At 49.7% G+C, this 25,403-nt stretch overlaps 1 protein-coding gene across 1 annotated transcript in view; it reads left to right on the top strand.

Annotated features, from left to right (window-relative positions):
• Positions 1 to 25,403, top strand: part of MEGF9 (multiple EGF like domains 9) — a 56,729-nt gene that overhangs the window by 6,432 nt on the left and 24,894 nt on the right. The window contains exon 3 of the mRNA XM_074846241.1: positions 23,498 to 23,699. Coding sequence (XP_074702342.1) covers positions 23,498 to 23,699 — 202 coding nt within the window. The remainder of the gene's footprint in view (positions 1 to 23,497; positions 23,700 to 25,403) is intronic.

The raw sequence follows: 25,403 nt of genomic DNA, 5'->3' as shown, positions 1-25,403 counted from the left end.
AGTGGAAAATACTTTATGTAAAATAGGACAACTACTGTGTGGTGTGTTGAAGTTATTTATCTGTCTTGGTATTACCCAAACACCAGCCTGCGGGGAGGCAAAGTTGCTGAAACACTGAATAAAGTGGCTTGCCTGCAGCTCTGTGGTGGGCAGGCGGTGTCCTGGCCCCGCTCGCCGAGCCAGTGGCCCGCCGCATTCTGCAAGGGTGGTGGTGGTCCCCAGGGGCAGCACCCAGCGGTCAGGGTGCCTGAATGTGACCGGGGGGGACAACTCTTGCAACACAGACTGGGGTTTGCATGGGGTGCAAGGGTTGTGGCTGTCTGAACAGCTGGGAAATGTGTGGGTCAGCGTGGGTTTCCCAGCCAGTGGCTGGTTTTGCCCCTGGAGCATCCTCCCAGGGCTGCCTGATCCTGGAGAGGCACCTTGGCCTTGATCCTGTCCTCAGCCTGGTGTGCACTGGGCTGTGCCAGAGGGGAAGGTACTACTGCAAGTAAGGAGCAATGGTGCTGGGCTGGCAGCAGAGCTCAGCTCATGGGCTATGCCAAGGTGTAACCTCGAGGGGTGAGTAACTCCATCCTGGAGGGGACTGTGGTCCTTGTGCTACTCCAGTGCAGCCTTGGAGGTGGCTGCAGCATCTTGGGCTCTACTCAGATGGGTGGTGGTGACAGTGGGCATCTGTACCCGAGTCTGTCCCCACCAGCTGTGTGCGGGTGAGCAGCACGAGGACAGGGGCATCCAGGACTTCCCACACCCCGTGGCTGTGGGCAGAGAAGCACAGAACAAGCTGTCCTCAAGGAACAGAGGCCCCGGACGTGAGTCTGCTGAAGTCAGGGGAAAGATTTCAGAGTTTTTTTTGACAAGAGCCCATGGCCTATAAATATGCAGGGCTAAGTCATTGTGCTGCTGCTAATATTTGCAGAGCTAAGTCCAGCTGACTGTCAGGAAGTGCTGTTGCAGATCCGAGGTGCTCGCTGGTGCTTCCAAGAAGCATCCAATGTCTTAGCAGTGGCATGATGCATCTGCTATCATTAGAAATAAACTCATGCCTATGCTGGGTGCTGAAGGCAGGGATTTCTCTTGCAGCCGTCTGGCTGGAAGGGAAGGCTCCTTCTGCTTTACCTCTGACAAGCACTTGAAATAAAACCAAAAAAAAAATGTGAAGGAGCTGGGTTGCTGTGCAGCATGTAGACTGCACCTGAGACATCACTGAGCTTTTAAATGAAGTTGCAGCAAGGGCTCGGACTTGCTTCAGAGGTCCTGGAAACCCACCGGCTTTGCTGCCCCGGCTTGTGCTGCGTGTCTGAGCTCAACAGAGCTGCCTGGAGCAGCGCGGCACCGCTTGGTGGGAGCAGGGGGCTGGGGGGGCAGAGTCTGGCACTTTATAATTGGTTGGGGATATTAATATGTTTTATGAGCTAAAGGCTAGATTGCAATCTAGCCATCTGTCCTGCCTTGGGGGGTCGTGTGTCTCCACCACCCCAGGAAAACAGAACCAGTTGCAATTCAGTCTCATTAAACTGGCTGAAAACCAGGATTTCTGGTTCACAGGAAATTATTTGCTTTTTTTAATTTGACTTTTGGGTTGGGTCAGACTGTAATGGAATAGTTGTTCTTGCTCTGCTTCTGCTTATGTGTCTAGTGAGCTCGAGGGTCCTGAGCCTTGAGGCTGTCCCATAAAATTGATGACCTCGTTGTGCTTGGGGCTAAATCCATCCCCAGTGTTGAGTTGGGGACTGCTGGGTGTCTGCTGGGGGGAAACGCTCCCAAAATCCTGGCAGGGCTTGTCTGGAAGGGTCTTTTATTGCATTAAAGCTTGTCAGTCTGGAAGCATTTTGAACAAGACATTCTGGACTTGGAATAATTGAACCTCATTTGTTTAGACAGAACTTTTTTTCCCCCCTAATTCGATAGGAACTTCCCAACAGTGCTGGTCCTGGCTCCTCCTCAGCCTCCTCTCCCAGAGGAGCGGTGGAGGATGTCGCCTCTTTTGATGGGGTCACTCACACCCCCATGGCTCCTCTCCCTGCTGCTTCACAGCCAGGGATACTGGAAAAGTGGTCCAGCTTCTCCTACATCCCAAGAGGCTGGGGTCCCGCGGCTGAGTGGGTCGGGGACAGCCTGGCTGTCTCCCCTTGTTTTCACCAGCTATTTAATAAAGGCCCTGCGTGCAGAGGAGGGGTGCTCGGTTCATGTGGTTTTTCTGGATTGCGCCTAGCTGCCTGCGAAGAATAGACCGTCTAAACATGCTGCTGGAGCGCTAATCGGCCGGGGATGCTTTGAGCTGCCCAGAGTGGCTCTTTTGTTGGAGGCTGAATTCCTCCTCTGGCTGATGCTCATCCGGATCTTCCCATGCAAAATTCCTATCGCCCTTTGTCACACAAAACAGTGGGGTCGTGATGCTGGACAGGCTGCCAGCTCTCATATTTGGCAATAGTTCTGCTCAACCTGCTTCAGGACTTCTATTCCCCCCTCCTCTAGAACAGATTTTTGGGGTCTCTGGCTCTGTTTCATACACACATGGGCCCTATTTCAGTAAATGAGGAGCTTCCCTGGAGCTGCATGAACTAATGTGAAGCCTTAGTTTGGTCTTGTGCTGCTTAAAGTAGGATTTTTTTTTTTTTTCTCTGAACACCTGCTGTATGAATTAAAATTTGCCTTGTAAATGTAACCGATTCAGAGTCTGAGCATGAGAGATGGGCGTTTGCTTTTTGCCAGAAAAAAGGAAAAAGCAAAACCTCGAAGGTTTTTCTATTCAGGCAGCTTCGCCTTGAAACCAGAGAGAAGCCCAAGTCACTCTTTTTACCATTTTTAATTCAGTTGCCCACTGTCCTTATAGATAAGCCTCCAGAAACATGACGAGGCAAGCATCTCTGCTATTTATAGCTCACACTGCTCCACATGCCTGTTTTAAAAATCAGCCAGCTAAATGGCTCTGCAGCCTTTCAGCAAAAGGCTTAATGACACAGGCATTTATATGCATGGATAGATGTGTGTATATTTACAGGCTGCTGGTGGTGAGCCTTCACCCCGAGCAGGCCGGATGGTTTCTGCAGCTGGGATATTTCTCCTGGGCAAAGGGGAGCCCCCGGCGCTGCCCTGACTCCGGGGAAGGGGCTCTGGTTTAGTCTGCACCCCAACGCTCGCCCCTGCTCCAGCCATCACCAGCCAGCCCTGACATGGGACTGGTGCCACTGGGGACATTCCCAGTGGGGTCAGTCCTCCCACCTCTTCCCTGCACCTTGGCTGTTCAGGGGGCTTATAACTAGACAAGATATACATTGATACTCTCCAAGCTTTTACAAGAAAAAAAAATAATTTTTTTGAAGCTGCATTAACCCTTTCTTTCCTTTTTTTTTTTTTTTTTTCCTTTTGTGGCATCACCTCTGTATAATTAAGAGGCTGCCGGTAACCTTTACCCGTTTAACTGGTCATGCCACTTCTCAGATGAATCTGCTTTATTCCTGGCAAATTATACTGCTGCAGTTTTCAGGCAGCTTTACTCTATTTTGACTGACTAGCTGACTATATTAACTGATAGTGCTGCTTGGGCTGCTTTGATCCTGTATTATTTATGGAAATGATGGCATATAACTCTGCGTAGCTGATTAATGCTGCATGTATTTTTAATGTGCTAGTTCTGCTGTTTGATCTGTGCTAAATGATTATTCCCTGATGTGCTCCTGGGTTCATTTCGGTGCCTTATGAAAAGGATATTGAAATGGACTGTTTGTTTTGTTGCTTTTTTTTCCCCAGTGGTCTCATCTTGTGCTGGTTTTTAAGCTTTCGCAGATCGTTTTCCCAAGCATGGCTCTGCCGCTATCACGTGGAGCATTTACACTTTATTGCTATTAATTTGAGCGTTTCATTGGTGGCATTACTCTAAATTCATTGCTGTGTGTGTTGTTGTTTGAAGTTTTGCGGAGATATGAGGTGGAAAAACAACCATTTAGGTGATGCTCAATCCTTCCTCCTGTGCAATTGCTGAATCCCAGCTTGGCTGTGATTCAGGTCCAGCGACACTTGAATGAGAAAGAAACCGGTCTAAATTGGAGGGGGTATAATTAATATTTTCTGTGGCCTGTCACAGGATGGCTGGGACCGGTCGATATTAAGAAAATGACTTTAATTGCTGGGGAGGTGTGTGCTTGACCCGCAGCTTCCTCCTCTGCGGCGTGAGATGTGGTCGTGGTTGGGGAGGGACCGGTGGGTGAAGGCGAGGTTTCATCCCGGGCAATACCCACCGCATCCTGTGGCACATCCTGTGGCGTGCGCGGCATGTGCAGTGCTCCTGGTACTGCTGCTGGGGAGGGAGTCTGATGTCCTTCATCTCCAAAATCCTGCCCCATCACCAGATGTGGCCAACAGGGTGGAAACCAGGAGGTTGTTCCAGGAGGACCATCTGTGAGCTGGAGGATCAGCATTTCCCCTCCCCGGGGGCAGAACAGAGTGAGGGGAAGTTGATTTTTGTAAAATACGTTTTTTTCCCCCCCACCTTTTATAGCACCTGCTCATTTTCATGGCACAGGCAAGAGCTGTCTCCAAACCCCTGCCCGCACCCAGCGTGTGGCCAGACACACCTTCTCCCTGGGCACACCATGCTCCAGCAATAACAGGTTTGCGAGGATGCTTTCATGAACAGCACTGTAAGGGTACAAAGCAATGCTAGTTGAAAACCTTTGAAGAGAGGTTTTTTTCCCTCCTCTGAACAGGGCTTTTTGTCAAAATCAGCAAAATGGGTATCCTTCTGCAAAAGGTCCCTTTTGCTTTAATGGACTTTTCCATTGAAAACAGTTTAAACTTGACATTTTGTTCCCTCCCTCCAAATTTTTCAAAGCTCCTTGGTCTATTAGAAATTTCAGTAATTCTGTTTTCCTGCTGTCTTCTATTTCAAATAAGTTGTATATAAATATGCATATATATTATATATAATATTTTTAATATATTTTTATATCAGCTATAACTCTTGCCTTTTGTCACTGGGAACAAAGCAGTTCCTCCCCTGCCCCAAGATGGAGATGTGCTAACCTGAGCACTGCAACGAGCCAGTTATCTAGGGGGTAAATCAGGAGGATTGAACTGCATCAGGCACTGAGGGAACAGGCCGGATTTTTGGATACGGCTCCTACAAACCGCGTTGCTTCCCTGAAACATGTCTCGATTGCAGACGCGTGAGTAATGGGGCAGAGGCACCCACACCTTCATGGTGCTGTTGGATGGGGAAAGAGGGCACAGTGCCTTGCGCAATGCCCGCAGCTGGCAGAGCCTGCGGAGGGGGGGGTCATGTCCATGCGCCCCTTCCTACCCCAAACTGCAGCCCGAGGGGTGTGGGGAGCTGGGCTGGGCTCCAGTGAGGACCCCAGGACATCCAGAGAAGGTGGAGAATCTGCTCCAGGTTGTTTTATCAAAACAAAAAGGTTATTTGAATTGAAGTGGAGCACGCTGACCTGTTGGCTCTTGCCTGGGCTGGGTGTTTGTTCACTTTGTGCCAATACAGGAGATGTCTTCACTGGAGACTCCCCAGCTCGTGCTCTGCCCTTCCCTGCTGTGACCAGTTGGGTTTCTTCCTGGTCCCAGTGCTTGAGGAAGGATTTGGGGGGATTTGCCTTGTTTTTAAGCTCCCCGGGTGGTTTGGACACGAGCGCAGCCATGCCATCTCCCAGCACTCCCCTCCCCGTGAACCACTGCGTCGTGTTAAGATCTGTCTTGCTGGGTTTTCCAGCAATGCCCCCGAATTCCCGGGCAAGGCTGGGGGAGCAGTTTGGGTTCAGGGGGAGCCGGTGGGCTGTGTGGCATCGCCGCGTCTTGCACAAACAACGTCCCCTCTGCCGCGGGGCCAGCTGGCGCAGGGAGCAGATGGGGAGGTGGAGCCGGGCTGCTCGGCCGGGTTTCAGGCTACGATAAAGCGAAGTGACGTAGAGAACTAAATACCTGTTATCGGACAAAAGCAAACAGAGCCTCCACCTGCCTCTAGCCTTTCTCCCTTCAAGGGCAGGCTGCACGCCCGGCGTGTAGCTCCCTGTAAAAGATGTTTTATTATTAACATGCTTGCTTTGGCTTGGCTGTGGTTGAGAAATCCAAGCTTGACTCCAGATAATGAATGACAAACATTTATCAGTACTTAACTATTTTATTCTGAGCATTTTTTTTTCCTCCTGGAAGTTTACAGTAAGTTGTCAACAGCGTGCCCTTTGACGCGGATTAGCGCTGACGCCTCGCAGTTGGATCTTCCCATCCTTTTCACATCTTGGTTGTTTCTTTTTGAGGGAGGCTTCTGTGCCTGTCTAATCCATTTAAAATGAAAAATAAACAAGAAATGGACTGATCTCTGAAAGAGCAGTTGGGTACGAGGGTGATGCAGGCTTCCTTGCAGAAGGTGGTGAGCTTTGGGGTGGGATGGATGGAGCAGTGGTCCTGCTGTGCCCAGGAGAGGGCCGTTCCCCCCAGCACTCCAGTTTGGCATCAGGGGGTTCCTGGAGCCATGGCTGTCACTGTTTTTTGGTTTACAAACCTCTTAAAAGCTTTCCATTAGGTGTATAGATGTGTGTTCAAGCTTGTGGACTGGGGAATCGATGCTTTCCTCTCTCTGCTCCACCACCCTCACTTGGTGATCTCTCTTAGGGACCTCCCGTGTGTCCATTGTCATGTATGTACGTGCCTAGATGGCCTTTGCCTTAGAGCTGATACCTCTCCCATCTATATATACATGTAATACCGGGTAATATCTTTAACAGTGTGTGCATATTGGCCCTGTTGAACTAGAGCCTCCCTGTGCATTGCCAGGGTTGTGTCGGGTACCCGCCGCTCCCCTGGATTTGGTAGGATTTTGGATGCCCCTTTGTGGGTGGGACTGGGCTGCTCCTTTTGCAGAGTTTCTCTTTGGCTGCAGAGCCTGTGGAAGAGGAGGCCCCGCTCTTCCTCCTGCAGTGCCAAAACAGTCACTATAAAGCCCTCAAAAACTGGGAAATGGTCAAGATTGAAATATCAACAAACCTCTTCTAGCTGACCCACTGGCTACAGAGGAAGCTCTGTGGTTTTGAGCATCTCTTTGACTTGGGATCAGGCTTGTTTTTGCCAATGCAAAACTGAGCGTGGTGCCTTTGCCAAGGGTGATTCTCCCTTGGTGATGCCATCCCAGTTGTAAGACATGAGTGGTGTGGTGCTGCTGGGGGGCTCGGCTCTGACCCTGCAAATCAGCAGTTTGGGTTTGGATCTTGGCTCAGACTTAGTCTTAGCTTAGGACCTGTGGGTGAGATGGGGAGCGCTGCACAGGATGCCTGAAACCCTTGTGCCTGGCTGCCCCCATCCTTCCCGTCATGGTTTTAACGGTTTTGCCTATTTAAAGAGGATTTGCGTGTTCTGTGGGACAGGGTTGTTGCCTGTTGTGCTCCACTGGATGGCCTGGTATTTATTGTGGAGGTTTCAGAGAATTGGCTTAGACTTTAAGTCATTGTTTATGGTTGCTGAACTTCTGCTGTTTAATGGAAACATTTTCCTTTTGAAGGTGAGCTGTTGCTAGAAATAAATACAGGCAATACCTTGTGGCTGAGGCAGGGGCCAGGACTGGATGGAGCTACAGCGTCCGTCAGTGTCGGCAGCAGCACGGTGACTGAGGAGAGAGAAATTAAAAGCTGGTGTGCAGCCCTGATTGAAGTCGTTAATCTGCTGCAGGGCTCAGGGGTTTAAAGCAAAGGTGAGCGGGAGGCAGGGGCTGGCAGCTGCCCTCAGAAACTCCCTGTGAGTGGACTCTGCCCCTGCTCTGTGCGGGGGGGGATTTATGCTCTCTAAATTTCTGCTGTCACTGCAGTTGATGGAGAAAGGTCTGGAGTACAGCTTAGATGCACTGAGATGTCCCCTGCCGCTGTCTGCTCCCGCTCAGCAGGTCCCCAGCAGCTGACAGCAGATCTGCTGCAGTTCCCCATTTCCAGTGATAAAGTGACAGCTTTCTCCATCCAGGTGTCTTTTTCCATGACGTACCCTGGCCCCTATCAGTTCCCTCTTTGAAAGGTCAACTTCTCCTCCGTGGATTTGCCAGCAAATTTTGTCTCACGACCAGATCTGTAACCCAGTTTGGCTGGTGCTAGATGAAAGCAAAGGTGAATCAAGTTCTCAAAGAGGGAGTTAAGTCACCTGATGTAAGCTGGAGGTAAATACATCACTGTGTCCTGTGCAAAGTGTAGCAGGGCAAGCACAAGGCTGCATTAGAAAATAAGGGAATAAAACACAGGGCAGGAAACCTCTCTTCCCAGCAGCTCTCCCTGCTTGCAGCACGTTATAACTTACAACTCCTTGTCTGGCAAGAGTTACGGTAACTCCAATTTAGCCCGTAGCACTATGTCATCATAACCTTGAAACCGGACCCAAATGGCAAAACCTGCTTGAAACCAGTTGTGATGACTCATGCTTCGTGCTATCCCTCTGCCCCGCTGGAGTTTCTACTATGGTAATTCTGCTTATTAAGCAAGGAGACAAAATACCTTTATTAAGCTTGGAACCAAGCTCGGGAGCAATGAGAGCATTGGGACCCGCTGGCTTCAGACTCCCAAAAGGTTTTCTTCTCTTCAAGTCCCCTCTCCCTTCTTCTGCACGGTCTTTAAAGTGAATGAGAGAGGAAGAAAGATACTTTGCTGTTTGTGATGAATAAAAGTCTGCATTTAAATATGTTTATTTAGAGTAGGAGAAAAATTAGGGAAGCGTATTGGGAATGAAACCTGTGATGCTGGGGCTTTACTTCATCTCCAAGCTTGAAAATGCAATGAGCTGAGATGGATGGGGGTCTTAGCTCAGGCTCTGTAAAGCTTCTTTTTATTAACACTTTCAGTAAGTGTTTATTAACACGGTGGATAAAAGAAGCCTTTGTTAACGGGTCTGTCCTTTTGCTCCTCCAGTGGAGGAGCTGAATTTTAAAAGGAACTGCCCTGGGCACCTGCTGGAGTTACTGATGAAAGTTTTCATTCCAGATTTTCTCCACAGGCTTAAACATAAAATAGCCTAAAACCCTCTAAAGCAAGTCTGCCCTCTCTTCCTCCTTAAAAAAAGCAAAAAAAGTTGTAAAAATGCCTCTTGCTGCCTGCGTGCAGAGCTGTGCGCGGTGGCCCCCTGCCCTGTATCTGCGGAGAGCATCACTTTATGCTAAAACAGCTGAGAAAATGTGCAATTTTGTCTTGAAAGGATTTCAAGAGTTGCTTCCACCGTTGTTGGCTTTTGTTCATCTTAACTGCCATGGGAGGGACGTCCGCTCTGGAGGAGCGGGGCGCTGGGCAGAGAGGGGGTGTTGTGGTCCACCATGGAAGTGCCCGTGCAGCTGGGGGTTATCTGGTGACACGGAGCAGACATGTCTGCCTGGTCCTGTCGTCCATGGGGTGTGTTGGAGAGGTGGGTCCTGCCCTGAGGTGGGGCTCAGGGTCTGACCTTGCTTCTTGTCTTAAGCAGCGTGAACCCCCTTGGTCCGTCTTCCACTTCTCGTGGATGTCCAAAGTCTCCCTTTGAATGTGTCTCTCATCTTGGGGAGTTATTAGCAGTTCAAAAAGTGCTTCTCTCGCTCGGAGAGAAACCTGGGCGTGATACTTGTGCTGCCCCAAAAGGTGAAGGCCTTCTCCAGAGGTCGTGTGTGCCCCAGAGCTGGCGGGGTGGCCGTGGCAGCCATCCGAGGGAGCATCTGCTGCTTCCAGGAGTTGCAGAGCGCTTCTCGCCTCTCGCCAACGCCTCGCCGGGGGAGGACGCGGTTCCCAGCATTTTCATGTTGAATTCTGGTTTGATTGCACACCTGTGCCGTTGATGTTAGCATCTCCACGCTGTTGTTCTGTCTTCCCTCCCAGTATAAGAGTGACTGCTTTAAATGAGAGAGAAGGAAAGGATGACTTCTTACCACACCCATCCTACCTCGGACTGAGCTTTGGTAGCTCTGCCGGGTGTCGGTGGTGAGGGAAAGCTGCAGCTCCCTCTACTATGTCCATGAAGCACCCGGTTACACCATGGCTACATCTGGTGTAAAGAAATTGGGTTATGTCTTTGCTATCAAAAAAAGATGCATTTTGCAGTGAGATCAGCCATGTGTGTTTGCAGCCTCACCGGGAAGCCTCCCCAGAGCTCCAAGCTCTGCAGCTCGTACCGTGTTGTACCTACGTGGAAGGATGTAGGCAGTGACGGTCCCCAGCAGCTCACCTCCCATGGATGCAGCTGATGGTGCTGAAGCAGATGCATTATCACCTATTCTATGATTTCTGTACTAAGCAAAAAGTGGCTTTACAGCAGCCTGAACTTGGCCGTTCTCTTCTCAAAGGCAGTGTGAGAACACCTGTGGACCTGGGGCAGCGATGGCCCTGCTCGCCTGCACCCACGCAGCTCTTGGGCTGGGTAGTTTGGTGGATGCTTGGTGCTGAGCTGGGTCCAGGGTGGTCTGGAAGGAGGAGGTTGGAGGTCGCATCCCTTCCCGCTGAAGCTGAATTTGACACTGAGAGCATGAGGAGTTAATTGCGGTGACTTGGGAGAAGAGGAGCTATTGCATCTGCAGAGCTGTCAGCAGGCAAGGTCCAGAGGAGAAAAGGCTCTGGAAGGCTGCACGCCCTGCAAGCAGTGTATTTTGGTTTTAAGTAACTTAATTGTGTCAGACAAATGTGCAGGCAGGAGGCAGCTCCTGTAGCTGGGCAGATTATTTCCTTGCAAGCCAGATGAAGTCCCTGCTTTGCAGCCTGCGCTGCTTCCTTGGGAGCGGAGCCCTGGCAGCGTGGGCAGTCTGGGGTGGGATGAACAAGCAACAACCACTGTGTTTGTGCAAAAAAGCTCTTGGATAAGGTGGGGTTGGCAAGCCCTGGCTTCCTTAGTGGAGCAAAGGAGTCCTCCTCTATGTGCTGAGGTTTTGGGGTTGAAGAAGATTTGCCCTTTTTGCCTTTCAGTTTGTAACCATCTTAGTAAGAGACATGGAGAGTGCACGTCTCTGGTGATTCCTTTCTTAATTGCTATATATTTAAGGTATCTAGTGGCTGTAATCTGCATCTTCTTGGAATTCCTTGTGAGGAAGTTTTTATTTGTTAATTCAAGCAAGGAGAAATAATTTGTATTGTTTAACATCCCAGCACACACCTCTCCTGCCAGCAGGATGCTGCCTTAATGTGTCTTGATGTTCACTGGGTGATGGTCAGAGCTGGTAACATGAAGGGGAAGAAGGTGATAAAGTCAGGCCAGGAGTTGTGTCCCAGCCTCGGAGGAGTGGGATGATCTTGTTGGCATGGCGGGTGTGCAGGGAAAAGGCAGAAGCGTCCAGCAAGGACTCACTGTCAACGTGGCTCATCTAGCTACAATGCTGCTGTTGTGTGGAGCTGCCTTGTTTGCAGTGGTAACTGCTTTTAAAAAAAGAAAAAAATCAAAATAAACAAATGCTACATGTTCTATGAATCTGTGAGGTGAACATCCCCGTGTCCAGCTGGGGAAGGACAGCCTTGTTTCACACTGTCGGTGGGGTTTCTGTGGGTGATGGCAGCCGCAGTGTGGTGAGTGGCTGCTGTGCCAGGGGAGCTGGGAGGAGCCGCTGGTGGTGAGCTGGTCCGTTATAAGGGGTTGATCATTGTCTTGGAGGAGTCAGGAAGGAGGAGCAAGGCAGCAGCCCACGGTATGAGTCTCCAGACTGGGCTCTTCACCCCTGCACTGGTACCATCTCCATACCATGGCTGGTGGGTGAGCCTTGTCCTGACATAAACGAGCAAAGGCAGAGAACGCAGCCTTCAGATCTTCTATATTGCTGCTCAGATGGTCAAAACTCATATCCCGGTTCCTGTGTGGCCACCTGCATGAAGATTTACCTTCGTTGATGGTTCTTGGTAGGAAAGTCCTCCCCTCTACAGGAGTCATCTAGAGCAAGACCAGCTGTGATGGTTTAAGAAGTTACCACTGCCCGTTCTCCATCCTCTGCTGGAGGTCCCTGCTTCTCAGCAGGAGACCTGTTCAGTGCTGTGGGGTGAGGCCAGTGGCTTCACCCACCATCCTGGGTGGGCAGGTGATGGATGGGAACTTGTTAGGATGCTTTTAATAAGACAGAGCCCTTGGGAGCCTTGGCTGAGGACACCTGAGTGCTTTGCGCTCGTTCGTACCAGCATCAACAGTGTCTGAATCAGTCACAGTAAATTAATGCCAGAAGAAGGTGGCTCGAGGATGAAGCTCTCCTGTACAGACCCGGCAGCATCACAGGGCTTTCGGCAGGGTCAGGCGGGTCCTGCTGGTTCAGCAGTTAGTGTAGCTGGGCACGAAGGCTAGCGCGGCGTGCCAAACGCTGAGCTGAGCTTTCCGGCGTATTTGGCCGGGCAGCGATCAGATGGTTTCGTGCAGAGTGGTGGAAGATGGGTGTTGCAGAACTGATTTCCCTTTCCCCCCCTCCCGCCAGCTTGCTGGCTTTTGCATTTTATATCCCGCTCTTTGCTTTTATATTTCTTTCCCGTTAACTTTGCCTTGTTCAGCTGCTTTATCCCCCACTGCTCGCCTTGCAGCAGCACCAGTTGCAATGCTGGAGGGGCCACCCCGTTGCCCCAGTGTAGCACCTTGTGACCCCTTTTTAGTGGTGTGTGAGCCCGATTCTGCAGGTCCAGGACCAGCACCAATGGATTGGGTCAACTAATCCCTAGGGAAGGGGACAGAGGGGGGTGTCTTAAACTCCACACCTGGCTGTTCCCACTGCCTGACCTTGGGAGCCTGCAAAAGGTGTTGGGGGAGTGCTGATGCTGTTGGGGTGTGAATTGATCAGGAGAGACATCTGCAACAGCTTTTCTGGGGGGGAGGAGGAGGAGGGTGGCTGTGCAGGCAGGGTTGTCCTGTTGGAGCATCTATCTGCTCTCGGCTGGGTGGCTGCAAAGGAGGATCGGTGGCTGGTGCCAGGGCTGCCTCCGGCCGCAGCTGGGCAAGTAGATGCTGTTGAGTGCGTCAGGAACAGAAAGTTTTGCTTATCTCTACTGCGACAAGCTTGAGTAGCGAACCCAACTGTTATTTAAACAAAAGGCTTTACCGTACCCTCTCCGAGATGTCACCCGGAGGAGTCTGCAGCTTGTCGCTGCGTGAGCAGGATGCACAAATCCTTTTCTGTGCTTAACTTACGGTGATGCGGCGTTTCCCCCTGGGATGTCACGGCACATCAGCACATCTCAGGGCTGTAGGGAGGCAGCTCTTGAAAGGTTTGGACATTCAATGCAGAGAAGCATCTAAACATTTCTGGCTTTTGAAAACTGAGGAAGGAATTGAGTACGTCCCCAGGGCCAGGGCAAACCTCCTTCTGCATGGCTCTGAGCCTGGGCTGGTGTCACCTGCCCGTTTTATCTCAGCATGAGCACTGTGTTGGGCTTTAGCTGATTTATAGCAGCGTTGAGGAAAAGAAAATAGATTAATTCTTTTAATATAGAAAGTTGCAGGCTTAAAAAGGCTTTATTAGCCTTCTATTCAAAGATCTAATGTCGTGGTAGTGTCTTGGCTTGTGCACTGCTGATCTGCTTGAAATGCAAACGTACCTGGGGGGTTTCCTCCTTCTTTTGCTCCAGCCACATCTGGGCCAAAAATAAGGAGCGAGGGACTTCTCCTCATCAGGGTGATTTCTCTCTGGGCTCTCCTGCAGAGTAGGGTCAGTGATGGGGAGGGCCTGGCTCCCCCGTTTCTCTCAGCTGTAGAAGTGGGAATAAGGGGTGGTCATTGCTGTCATCTCCAGATGGGTGGGTGTGGTGGCTTGGGAGATGCTCCCCTGGATGACCCTGCAGACCTGTGGCTTCCCAGACTGCTGAGCAGCAAGGGCAGAGTTTCCCCATCATATCCAATTAACGCTCCTAAATCCTGCCCTGCAGGGTCCGCCCTGGGGGGCGTCTGCCCTGCAGTTGTCTTTCTTCAGTAGGAAAGCAGCAGCAGCGAAGGCAAAGTAACTTGGGTTTTCACGTATGTGCAAGCCCATGCAGGAGCCTGGAGCTGGGCTGGAGGAGCCAGCCCGAGCCATAACCCGACCCCTTCCCTCGCCCAGGCAAGTACCAGCCCTGGCTGCGTGCTGGGAGCCTCGCTGGGCAGGGCGGGAGGTGATAAAAGTGGGGTTCATCTGAGCTCCTCCTCCAACTCATCTCCTAACCCCTGTTTTCTTGCTGGTTATTCATGCAACACAACTTTATAGCCCAAATATAAACAGTTGAAAGGACGATTCTCGCTCAGGGTTTTTCTCCATAGCGCCTTTAAAGCTCCTGTATAAATTAACGTGTTCGTTCATTAGCTGCAATTCCCCAAAGCACGGAGCAAAGTTTGTGATTTTAATTACTTTTTGCAGGGATCTGAGCACATGGAGACTTCAACAGATGATTATAGTTCATATTATTCATGCAGCTTTTTTTAATCCCTTTCTCTGCTAGGGCATGGTCGATAGATACTAAAATTGAAGTCTGCTAATAAATTCCCAGCCCTGTCCCGTGTGAGGTGTCTTGATCTTCGAACGAAAGCATTTTGCTGACAAAATGATTAAATTTCCTGAGAGGTGCTGCAGAAAGTACGTCTGTAAGGAGGGTACGAGCTGCCAGGGCTGCTGTGTGCTGTTGTGGAGGTATTTGCCAAAGTTACATTTCATCCTGTTTATCTCTAAACCCCGAGTTGGGCTGGCTGTGTCACACGCTGGGTGGTAAAAAATACGGAGATTTTCAAACAGAAACAAGGAATATTTATATGGTTGCAGACGTTTGTGGAAATATTAGTGGGAAAATCTAACCAACTAAAGTAAAACGCCAACAAAACTATTTTCAAATTAATTAAAAGGCTTGGATCCATTTTTTAACTGTTGAAATTTTAATCCTCAAGCATTTACTTGGTCTATTTGAAGTTACTGTAGCTTCTTGTATCATAAACATTTTAGGGCCACATTTTTCTTTATATGCAGTCTGCTTAGTAAGAGACTCAGAGGGTTTGTCTGCATATGGAAACTTATTGTTATATAGGAATAATTCTTCAGTGCAGCTGTGTAATCCCTCCTGCACAGCTTTCTGCATTATAACCTGGTTCTTAATAACTACTGGACCACTCCTGCTTCTCCTGACATCTTCTTGTCTCGCTGATGGGAGATTTTACCTCGGGTATTTTGCCCTGCTGTCAGTCCCGGTGGTGCCATGAGCTGGAGGTCTCCCAGTGCCAGAGGAATAAGAGGTTGATGAGAATCTGTGTTTTACTCTTTTTTGCTTATGTTTACGGTGTTTGATCCTTTAGTCTCCCAAGACAGCTTTACACCTGTGAGTCTGACTTCTTTGACGCACTTTTCCTGGGGAATGAGCTGATTCAAAGCTTGCTGCGCAGGTTGCTAACTTGTTTAGCATCAAAAAGGAAGGGAAAGCAACAAAATTTTTTGGTGCAACATGGAAGAGCTTTCAGGAACTCCTCAGAAACTAAAAGCCTGTATGTTTGATTGCAGGTGCAGGGAAGAAATAAAAATAACTAATCCCAGGAGTAAGCAGCCTTTGCATTTGTTGAAGGTCTGAGAGTCCTGGCTGTGGTTAGCCAAAGGAGCAGGGCGGTGGCTTTGCTCGTGGCTGGTAGGGTGGGAGGGCTGTGAACCAAAGTGGGGAGTGATGCTGCATCCCTTTGAAAATGCAAAGAAAAGGCAGAGGGGTGACATGTTCAGGGCTGAGCTAGAGTTTGGCTGAAACCCCAAGTCTGCCTGCTTCGTGCTGATCAAAAGTGCTGGTGTGGCTGCTGGTGACCCCGAGAGTTGGGGCCTTGGCTTTGTACTTCTTTCGAAGTGATAAGAGAGACTTAATCTGATTTATTTCTCCTCAACAAATTTGTTTAATCTTTTAATGATATTACAAGTGATGTATAAGCATTGAGAAATCCGTGTCTTTTCCTGCCTGTTGACCCATACAGTCCTTTTATGGAAGAACACAAGTGACTCGTGTAAAGCTTTAACAGCATTAATGTGAGCGATGATGTTCTCTTCACCAGCAGCATGCACGACTCTGCAGCACCCTGAGCTTGATGGAGTCCGTAAGTGCCCTGAACCTGAGGCACTCAGTAATAAAGTGAATGCAAAATAACAAGACATATATATGTATATAAATTTTTTGGGGGTAGGCAAAGATCCTCTTCCTACCACTTTGGCTTTGCATTGTAGCCTCAAGTGAGAGTGAATTACAGGTCTGAGTGCTTTAATGCACCTTCTATTACTTTGTGCTGAGTGCTGCCTAGATGCAAATGGAGCCTAGGACTTGGCAGCACACCTCTCTTTAAGAAGTTACAGAGCATCAGCTCATCTCTGATCCTGTTCTTACAGGAGCTTTTAGTTCATGGCAGATGTTCCTCAGCTCCCTGCAGGAGAGCTCAACCAGCCCGTACCCTTTCAGATCAGCCCCAAGCCATGGGCTGAAGGTGTGTTGCCTGCAGTGGTTGGAGCCAAAAGCATCCTTACTTTGGAGTAATATCTACTGCATTCATGGTGTCAGTTTGGTTGCACCCAGCTACCCAAGTGAGGAGTGATGGAGTTGAATGCAAAAACCAGTTTTGGTCAAAAAGAGTTGATGCATTGAGGTGGTGGCATTGGAGATGTGGAGGGGACGAGCTGGAGCTCAGTAAATTGCTTTACAAGGGCTGAGTTAAACAGGACCTTCTCTTTTAACAGACAGCAGCTTGTGGTGAGGCTCACTGATGCTCTCGTTATCCTGTGCTGGGACCCCCTGTCCTGACCCTTGTCCAGCTGCTGGGGGAGGTTTAGCACACGGGTGAATTGTACCGAGGGGATGAAATATCTTCTTGGGGGTAAGGGAAAGAGAGGTGAGGGGGAAGGAACAGCGGTACAGCACAGCTGTGCCTTTGGCTGTAATAAGAAAAAAATCCCACTGGAAATAGCTGTGCCTGACTCTTTAAGGGGGATTTGTGTTTGAGGGGAGGACTGGAGCTGCAGCCGTCCCTGAGCATGGAAACAAGGAGAAAATCAAAACTACCAGGCTGGGTCAGAGCAAAGCTTCACCCATCCGAGACTGGCCAGACGAAGATGCCGGGAGGACAGGACATAATCCTGATTTTTTGCAGCCAGTGTTTCAGGGACTTTCCCATCAGGATGCTTCCTCCAGATCCCTGTGTTTAACAACTACCAGTGGACCTGTCCTCCATGAGCTTATCCAGTCCTCCTTTGAAGCCATAGGTATTTCTGGCTCCTAGAACATCCCCTGACGATGAGTTCCACAATTTAATTACAAGGGGAAAGGAAATGGCCTTGGATAGATTTTTAAACCTGCTGCCTGATCCCTTTATTCCTGTGTTGTCAGAAATGGTGCCTTGAGAGGGATTGAGAAGGGGAAATGAGGGAGAAGGGAAAGAAGATAGGGCTTGAATTTGGGAATAAAATATTCCCAAATGGGGGGGGGAGGTGGTGTGATGTGTGTACAAACTGCTAAATTAATACCAAAATGGAGTCTTTCCAGGAATGGGATGCTGTTGTGTGTGGGGAACATACTAGCTTCATCCTCTCTGTGGGAGGATGGGATATTGAGTCGGTGCTGTTTTATATTTGGGAGGGCAGACTGGTGTGAAATGGGATTACGTTGGTATAAACCCAGTGTAACTACAAGCATTTGGTAATCAAGAAGCCAGTGCCTCTAGCCTTGAACTGGGTGAGCTTTTGGGCTGCTCACCCCGAGCCACAGGTGCAGGGGCAGGAATTAGGGTGCAGATGATGCAAGGGAGGGGGTGAGGACATCTGGCTTTGCCTCTACCATCAAACGGCAGGAGATGCTGCCAGCCTGGCGTTGTTACTGCTGTTTTAAATCCTGCAGGATACCTGATGGGGTATTTGGGAGGTGAGGTTCTCACTGAGCTGTGTTTGCATGGTTCACGTGGGACTGTTGGCTTCAGCCCTGCAGCACTGGGCTGTACCTCTGGCTCTCGGCACTGTCAGGCCAGTACTAGCACCCAAAAACCTAACTACCTCCAGGTTATATATATATTTTTTTTTTTTTCTCTCCTTCATTTAGTCTATAGAATAGAAAATGGTTGTCTCCCTGGGGATGCTTCTGAATCAGGACAATAAATAGCATCTCTGACTTCACAGCTTGCTCTTTCAGCTGTGCGTTCTTCTAACAAAAAAATGCGCATCTTGGATTTTCCATGCTGCTTCCCAGTGAGTAGGTGGCTTCATTCAGGATTTGCACTGTTTCGGGATGTCCCCAGCAAATACGGTTTCATATAGACATCTTTGTGTGTTTCACAGTGTTTTCTTTTTTTGCCATTTGTAAATATTTCACCTGTTTTTAAATCATTCACTAAGTGGCTTGAATGGGAAAAGGAATCATGCTTAAAATACGTGCAAAGACTTAAAACACCATAGGTCTGAAAGGATGTGAAAAAATAATCGAGAAATTATTTTTACACCAGAACGAGCCCTACTTAAGGACTAGGAGGGGATGGGAGGTGAAGGGACGCGGTGTCACACCAGACCTGGCTCAGGCTGGGATGTGGCTGGGGTTTGCAGGGTAGGGCTTTGCATCGGGCTGGGATTTGGGGAATGAGATCCCCGCCGGGGGTGTGGGCTGGAGGGGCTGGTGCTGCTGAGCCGGGGAGCCGGTGGCCGTGCCGAGGGGTCGCAGGGCACCGCGCTCCCTGGGTCCTGCAAACCAGGCACGTTCTTGGTTGTATTTGTGCCACTTCCATCCGCGGCCTGTAGCCAATATAATAAAAAATAGAAATAACTATTCTCCAGTTTATTAGTAACCCATGACTGTTGCATAATAATTAATCAATTCAGGGTTGCAGCGAACTGAAATTATGTGTTAAATCTGCCCATACAGCAGCATGTCCCTTGCTGTAGCAAACTGTAAACCTTTTCTCTTACTCTACCTGACTCTAAGCAATGAAAAGTAAAGGTTAAAATGCTGCTCATGAAGGGAGTGGTGGTTTGTTTTTTTTTTTCTTGAAGGAGTAACATGTGGCAGTGATATGCACTTTTATAGTGCCTCTATTCCGGCTTCTCAAAACGTCATCGGGCTGTTAATTAATTAAAGCCTGTCAACACCGTCACGAGCAAAGGTGGTGGTTTTTATCACTGACACCCAAGTGCTTTGAGCAGTTGCATGGTGCTTTATGGGGAAGGAAGGGAAACCTCGATGTTTTGGAAATGGGAAGCAGATGCAGAGATGAGCAGGGCTCAGAGGCCTTGGGGGGTGGGTGGACACCCTGTGGGTGGGGAAACTAAGGCAGAGCAAAGGTGAGTGACTACAGCAAGTTGGGGAGAGCCAGGAGTCGAAGCCTGGGTCAGTGCCCCATCCCTGCGAGGTTTTTTGCCCTTGGCTTCCATTGCTGATGGTGTCATCCCAACCTCAACACAGTATCTCCAATCACAGCTGAGCAGCCCAGCACGGGGCAGCTCTGGGGTTCATCCACCTGTGTTTGTTCCTTTGCGCTTGCAAAAGCTCTCAGTAAGGTGTTTTTGAAGGTTACCTTCAAAAGCAAAACATTTGCTTGAGAAAACTGAATAAAGGCTCCAAAAACCCAGGCTCTGGCCAGGAGCCAGGATAATGTTCCCTAATCTTCTTCTGTAGTGCTCATCATCTTTGCTGTGTTCCCAGAGCCTGAGGTAGATGTTCATTATCGCTTTCCTTTTCTGACTGTGGACTATGCTCACCTTCTCCAACCCGGCTGCCATCGGGACAACAAAGTGTCTTTTAAATTAAGCCTCAGGTTTTCATAGTCTGGTACTTCATCACGTCAAGCCTTGATGCTGTGCTGGGCAGTGGATTTTAATGCTGCTGTCGGTTCTCCTCCGCTGCCCAACCAAAGGGGCTTTAGGGTGTTTTCAGGTTGCATCAGCCAGGCAAATGTGCGAGCCGAGCTGGGTGTAATAAGGGTGGCTTGGGGGTGCATAGGGGGGACCATGCTCCCCTGAAGTGGGCCACCATGTCTCCCCAAAAATCTCTGGGGTGGTCTACAGGAGGCAGGGCCTACAAGTAAAGGACCCTTTTGGGAGATGTCTTCTGTATCTGCCCTGTTGTGCCTTATCGTGCCCTTGGAGGTGATTTCGTCGCTCCCTCAGCAGCCAGGCTCAGCTCTGCACCCCCACCGGCAGCAGAACCAGCCTCCCCCGTCACTGCCGAGGCAGCTGGAGCCGGCGCTCCACCAGCCTGTGAACAAAAAGCTGCTTTTTGCCTGTGTTATTTTGGATTATTGAAGTATTTCTTGCTCTCCCGGGGAACCGGTGTGTGCAGAGCTGGTGGGGTTTGCGTTGCCACTGAGTTTGGCTGTTGAGGCTGATCCACCTCCAGGTTTTGACCTGACTTTGTGCAATTTTGATGGGCAAAGACCTGGGGAGGGGGGGCGGGGGGGAGGCATTGGGAAGTGTCTGTGTGTGTTTTTGGAAAGCATACATCTTTCCAAAAGCGTCTCAGTGCACAAATGGTACTGCTGCTGGAAGGAAAACCCAGTTTGATAGCTGGTACCATTGCCAAGATCAACCCAAAGTCAGCTGCTTTTTGCAGCAAGGCTGTTCATGTTTGCATCCCTCAGATAAGGCAGCAGGGTCCGGACGGATCCTGTCTTCACCTCCCGTTGCTGCCCGGCGTGTGTGGGGCTCCTGTAAGCTGTGATGATGTTCCCAATGAGCTGCACCACGGTTTGGCAATGGCCGGACCCTTTTGTTGGATGATTGAGGCCCTTCGATAAAGGACAAAAGAAGCGTGGGCTCTTGCCAATATACGCAGCTCTTCTCTGACTTCTGGTTTTTCCTTTTTTGCCATGGCTGATTTTCTTGGAAGGTGGTATGCTGTCAACATCAGTTCTCCCCTCTCCTGTCAGTATAATATATTTGGGGACAGCCCTCCTTTTTCCCTTAGTGCAAGCATGGCCACAAAACCCAAGTTCATCAGTCAAGTTCATCAAACCTGCTACAGCACAGCCCTGCCTCACTAAGGGCCTTTCAGGCTCTTGCGGTGCATAAGGCTACTTAATTTTCACAGCAATGTGTCCAGGTACTGGCTGTGCCCCTGTGCCCTTTTGGGCTCTGATGGCTCCTGGCGAGCCACATCCATCAGTGCTGGCTGGCTGGAGAGGGCAGGAGCGGGGCAGTGCTTGTGGATGGTCCCCATCGGTGTGGAGGGACTCTCTCCCATCGCATGTGTGCAGCAGGATGGCAGCATTTTGAATGGGAATTTGACTTGTAGCACCCATCACTTTCCAGCCAAAGAAGTTCAGCTCTCGGCTGATGCTGCTGGAGCGTCGGGATGGACTCAGCGTGCAGCCGGTGGTGGCTCTGGCTGTGATGTTCCTGGAGCACAAGGGTGGTCTCTGTGCAGAGCAGCTCGTTGCTGCGGTGCTGGACCTGCCCTCAGCGCCTCACGTCGCCGTTAGAACTGATACCATGCTTGTTTTCTTTTCTTAATCAAGTCTAGCAAGTTTAACGGCACTACGTGTAATGAGCTTTGAAAGGTAAATTTGTTTTGAAGCGTGTTTGACAAACTCCGAAGTACTTTTGTTCAACAAGTTTTCACAGCTCCTGCTGGCTGGGAGAAGCCCAAGTGCCCAAATCGATAAGGTTCCGCTTGGATAATTGAGATGGGAATTTGGTTCATTATGTGAAGTGGCTGCTGAAGTAGATAATTGCAGATCTTGAGGTGTTTGTCCTATTTGCTAGTTTAGATTGAAGAAAATTTAAGTGCAATTTCACAGGTGTATAGGTACAAAATGACTTCTGTGGGGATACTGTGCATGTACTGATAGAGTAACAAAGATAAATAACTGATACTTCTTTGTGTGTTGGAAGAAAGCAGGTGAGAAGTAAAAGCGCTGGGGGCTATTGAAGAGCCGGGTGCTGCAGCCTGGCTGGCTGTTGGTTAGAGAGGTCCTGCGGCGTCTGTAGGGTCCCTTTTTGGGGAGAGGGCGATCTTTCCTCCCACTTGGCTTGTAGCGTGCCTTGGAAAGTCAACCTATAATGGTGGTTTTATGTTCATTTAATGTGTTTTTGGCAAACTGCTCTATAATCTGCCTCCCCGTTCTGCTGCAGCCCACCGGCGAATGTGCCCAGGGCGAGGGCTGCTCCCCGGGAAGGGCGGACACCGGGGAGCCTTTACAATGCTGCTGTGACGCAGGGGACCTTATGGCTTGTGTTTCCAAAGATGCTCTGAGGTCTTCAGTGTGGTCTGACTTCAGCAGATTACTGACGTATTCAGAAATTAATCTTTATTCAGTCACTGGGTTTTAAGCGTGGTTCTATCCAGGCACCTGCTGAGGTCCTTTCTATTGGATTGGGGCACGAGTGTGCAATATAAACGTTAAATAATCATGTGAAATATTCCTGCTGTCTTAGAGCATTAGTGTTGGATCTTCTTGATGTGATTTGAGCTTTAAGTCAAGTTTTCTTGGGATGGGGACCTGGCCCCACCCCTCTCATGAAGTGCCCTGAATACCGGCTTTTCTCAGGGAATAACAAATACCAGCGGTTGCGTAAAGCCCCCAATGCTTTATGCACTATTTCTGCAAATAATCCTTGTTTATAATTCACTCTTGGAAAAAAAATACTTTAAATTATTAAGGCACTAAATATTTTGCAATGAAGGAACAGAGATAAAGCTCTTGGCAGAAACAAATTGCCGGGGAGAGGTTGTTCTCTTCCGTGCATTTGGTGCTTTAAAATATTATGAGAAATAATGTGCGAGGGGACTGGGAATTCATCACTTGATCAAAAGATTTGCTTCACTCTTACAAAGGTGTCTGCTCAGTGCATGCTTTCCATAACCCCTGTAAATGAGTGTCCCCAAGCACACATGTGGGTCCTGGGGGGGAGTGTGAAGGTGGCCTGTTGTGGTTTAGGTGGTGAAGGGCAGCAGGCAGGTCTCCATCCTGCCCCCAGCCCCGCCGCCCCAGTTTTTAAAGCAGCTTTCACATGGTCAGTGCTCCCCTGAGGGCAGATTTTCAGGGGAGCTTGGGCTGCTGCAGCGGGGACCTCTGCCATCGGCCCGAATGCCTGGAGCAACCCTGGCTCCTGGTCAGGGCATTCTGTGTCTGTTCTCCAGGAGCATCTCATCGTCACGTAGGTGTGTATTGTGTATGTCCTGTGTTGTAACAACCAGCCTGTTGGTAAATCAGGGCTGTTCCAATGGTGTGAAATGGAGGATCTTATAATTAGTGATTTTGCCACCTGTTGCTGAGTTTATCCTAATTACAACAGCTAGCACTTGTCAGCTCCTGGAGTCACATAACCATGTGTGTGTGTATATAATACGTACAGGCATTATATACAGCTACATATATATGTATTTAAGTAGTTAAACCCATAATCTTCTAGCTCTTTTTTGGAGAGAAATTTGAAACATGAAGCATGAAGTATTCAAACCCCAGGGTGCTCCCAACATTTTCTTTACCACCTCAATATTTTAAAGCAAATACCATCCTTTCAGCGATGCTATTTCCAACATGGGGTTAGCAAAGGGGGGGCAGCCGTGCTGCGACAGTGACGCTGGCCCCACTCGGGGTCTTGCTCGGTGCCGTGCCCCCCAGCACAACTGGTTTCAGCTTCTCTTTCTCCTTGCAGGAGTCCTGTGCAACTGCAGCGCCGTGGGGAGCACCAGCGCGGCCGAATGCAACAGCACGACGGGGCAGTGCCCCTGCCTCGATGGCTACGTGGGGCTGCGGTGCGAGAGCTGCGCCCAGGGCTTCTACCCGGAGCAGAGGAGCCAGCGGTGCCGTCCCTGCGGCTGCAGCCCCGCCGGCTCCAGCAGCGCCCAGTGTGATGAGTGAGTAAAGGCGGCGTTTTGCTGAGCCTCCCTGGGGTGGGGACTGTGTGCACGACATTGGGATCTGGGGGTATTTCAGGATTTGGGATGCAGATCAGGCAAGAGTGGATCTTGTCATCTGGTGCTAGTATTAAAAAAAATAAAATAAAAGAAAAGAAAAAGCAGGAAGGAAGCTGGCCTTATAAAAATTCATGAAGCATATTCTTCCTCTCTTTCAAGATCTGGATTGTAAAAATATCCGTAGCTGTGGCAAAAGCCCCAGCAGCCCACAAGGGAGTTAACTTGTATTTGTGAGTTGTATGGAAGCAGAACCTCTCCTCTAAGTCCCTATCAGACGGGACTGCCTTCACGCTTGAGTTCAGGAGGGGAGCAGAGGAGCTTTGCAGAGGTTTGTTTTCCAAAGGGATATTTGTTACACCAGAGGCAAGCGAAGCTTTGTGCTCTGCCCTTGCCGAGCGGCTCCTGCCTCGCCTGGTGTTTAACCCTGCTGCCTCCTCTCCTTCGCTGTGTTAAAAAAGTCACCGTAGCTGATGCTTTGAGGTCTTGTATAATGAATGTGTTCCTCTTCATTTCACCTTACCCACCCTCACATCTTGCCTTTTATAAGCCAGGCACAATTATTTTTTTTCCAGCCAGCGATCCGTCAGTCATTAGAGCTGTGTTGCTGAGTTGAGGGTGTCTGTATTCCTGCAAAGAACGGTCTGAGCAGCAGCCTGACCCTTTGGCTCCCCTTCTCGTGCTCACAGGGCAGTGAGTTGCAAGGTCTCTCCTTGGAGGATACCCCCCAACAAATCACCCTGCAACGACTTCCAGCCCTCCCGGGTTCCCTGCTCCTGCTGCCACCAGAAAGGAGCAGCAAAGGCTCTCCCGGAGCCCCTGACCCTTCTCCAGGGCCCCGCAAGGGAAGCGGTACCTGCGTGCGGGTGTGTTGGGCTTCTGCTGCACTGGCTGCCTTGTGCTGGCATCAGCCTTGTTGTCTTTTAGGGTTTGGTCCAGGCTCGGCGTGAGTCGAGCACCTGCACTTTCCTGCCAAGGCTGGGGCTGAGTCAGAATCGAAATGTTCTGCAGAGACATGCTGTTTGTAATTATTTTATAATTATTTTTTTTTCCAAACACCGAAATTCTCTGTTTATGTCCTTCCTTTTTGTTTCAATGCTGTGTTTTTCTGCTTGCATAAGCTCTGAAAAATCAGAACCTAAAAGCAATGCTCCAGTTGATTAGAGTGACCTTCTTACTAAAAAAGGTGATTCTTGGGGGTGGAGAGTGAGAGTTTTTCACTTTTTTTAGTGGCTGTTATAGGTATGGGAAGATGTGCCTGGAAGCATCAGGGTTTGCCACAGACTAGAAAATCTGAGTTAGGTCAGATCTACAGGAAATGCAAATTGGGCAGAAAGGCAGATGGGGCAAATCTTATCATTAAGGGCTGGGAGAGGAGGGAGACAGTGCTGGAGCAACTGGGTTAACTGGGAGGGAGTGTTCTCGCCCCGACTGAGTCACCAGGCAGCAGGCAAAGCGTGGACGTGGGTGACGTCTCCCCACGTCTCGCTGCGTGGAGCGAGCCAAGAAACGCCCTTGGGAACTTCAGGTGAGATGCTCCAAGTCATGAAGGAGAATGAGGTGGAGTTCATGCACGTAGTGAGCCATCACACCCAACCCCAACGTGTATGGACCCAGAAATGGCAGGGGACCTCCCTAGCTTCTCCT

This window comes from Strix aluco, chromosome 20 (genome assembly GCF_031877795.1).
Source record: "Strix aluco isolate bStrAlu1 chromosome 20, bStrAlu1.hap1, whole genome shotgun sequence".
NCBI lineage: Eukaryota > Metazoa > Chordata > Aves > Strigiformes > Strigidae > Strix > Strix aluco.
Note: the sequence above shows the minus strand (reverse complement) of the source record. Positions and strands in the feature narration are given on the sequence as shown.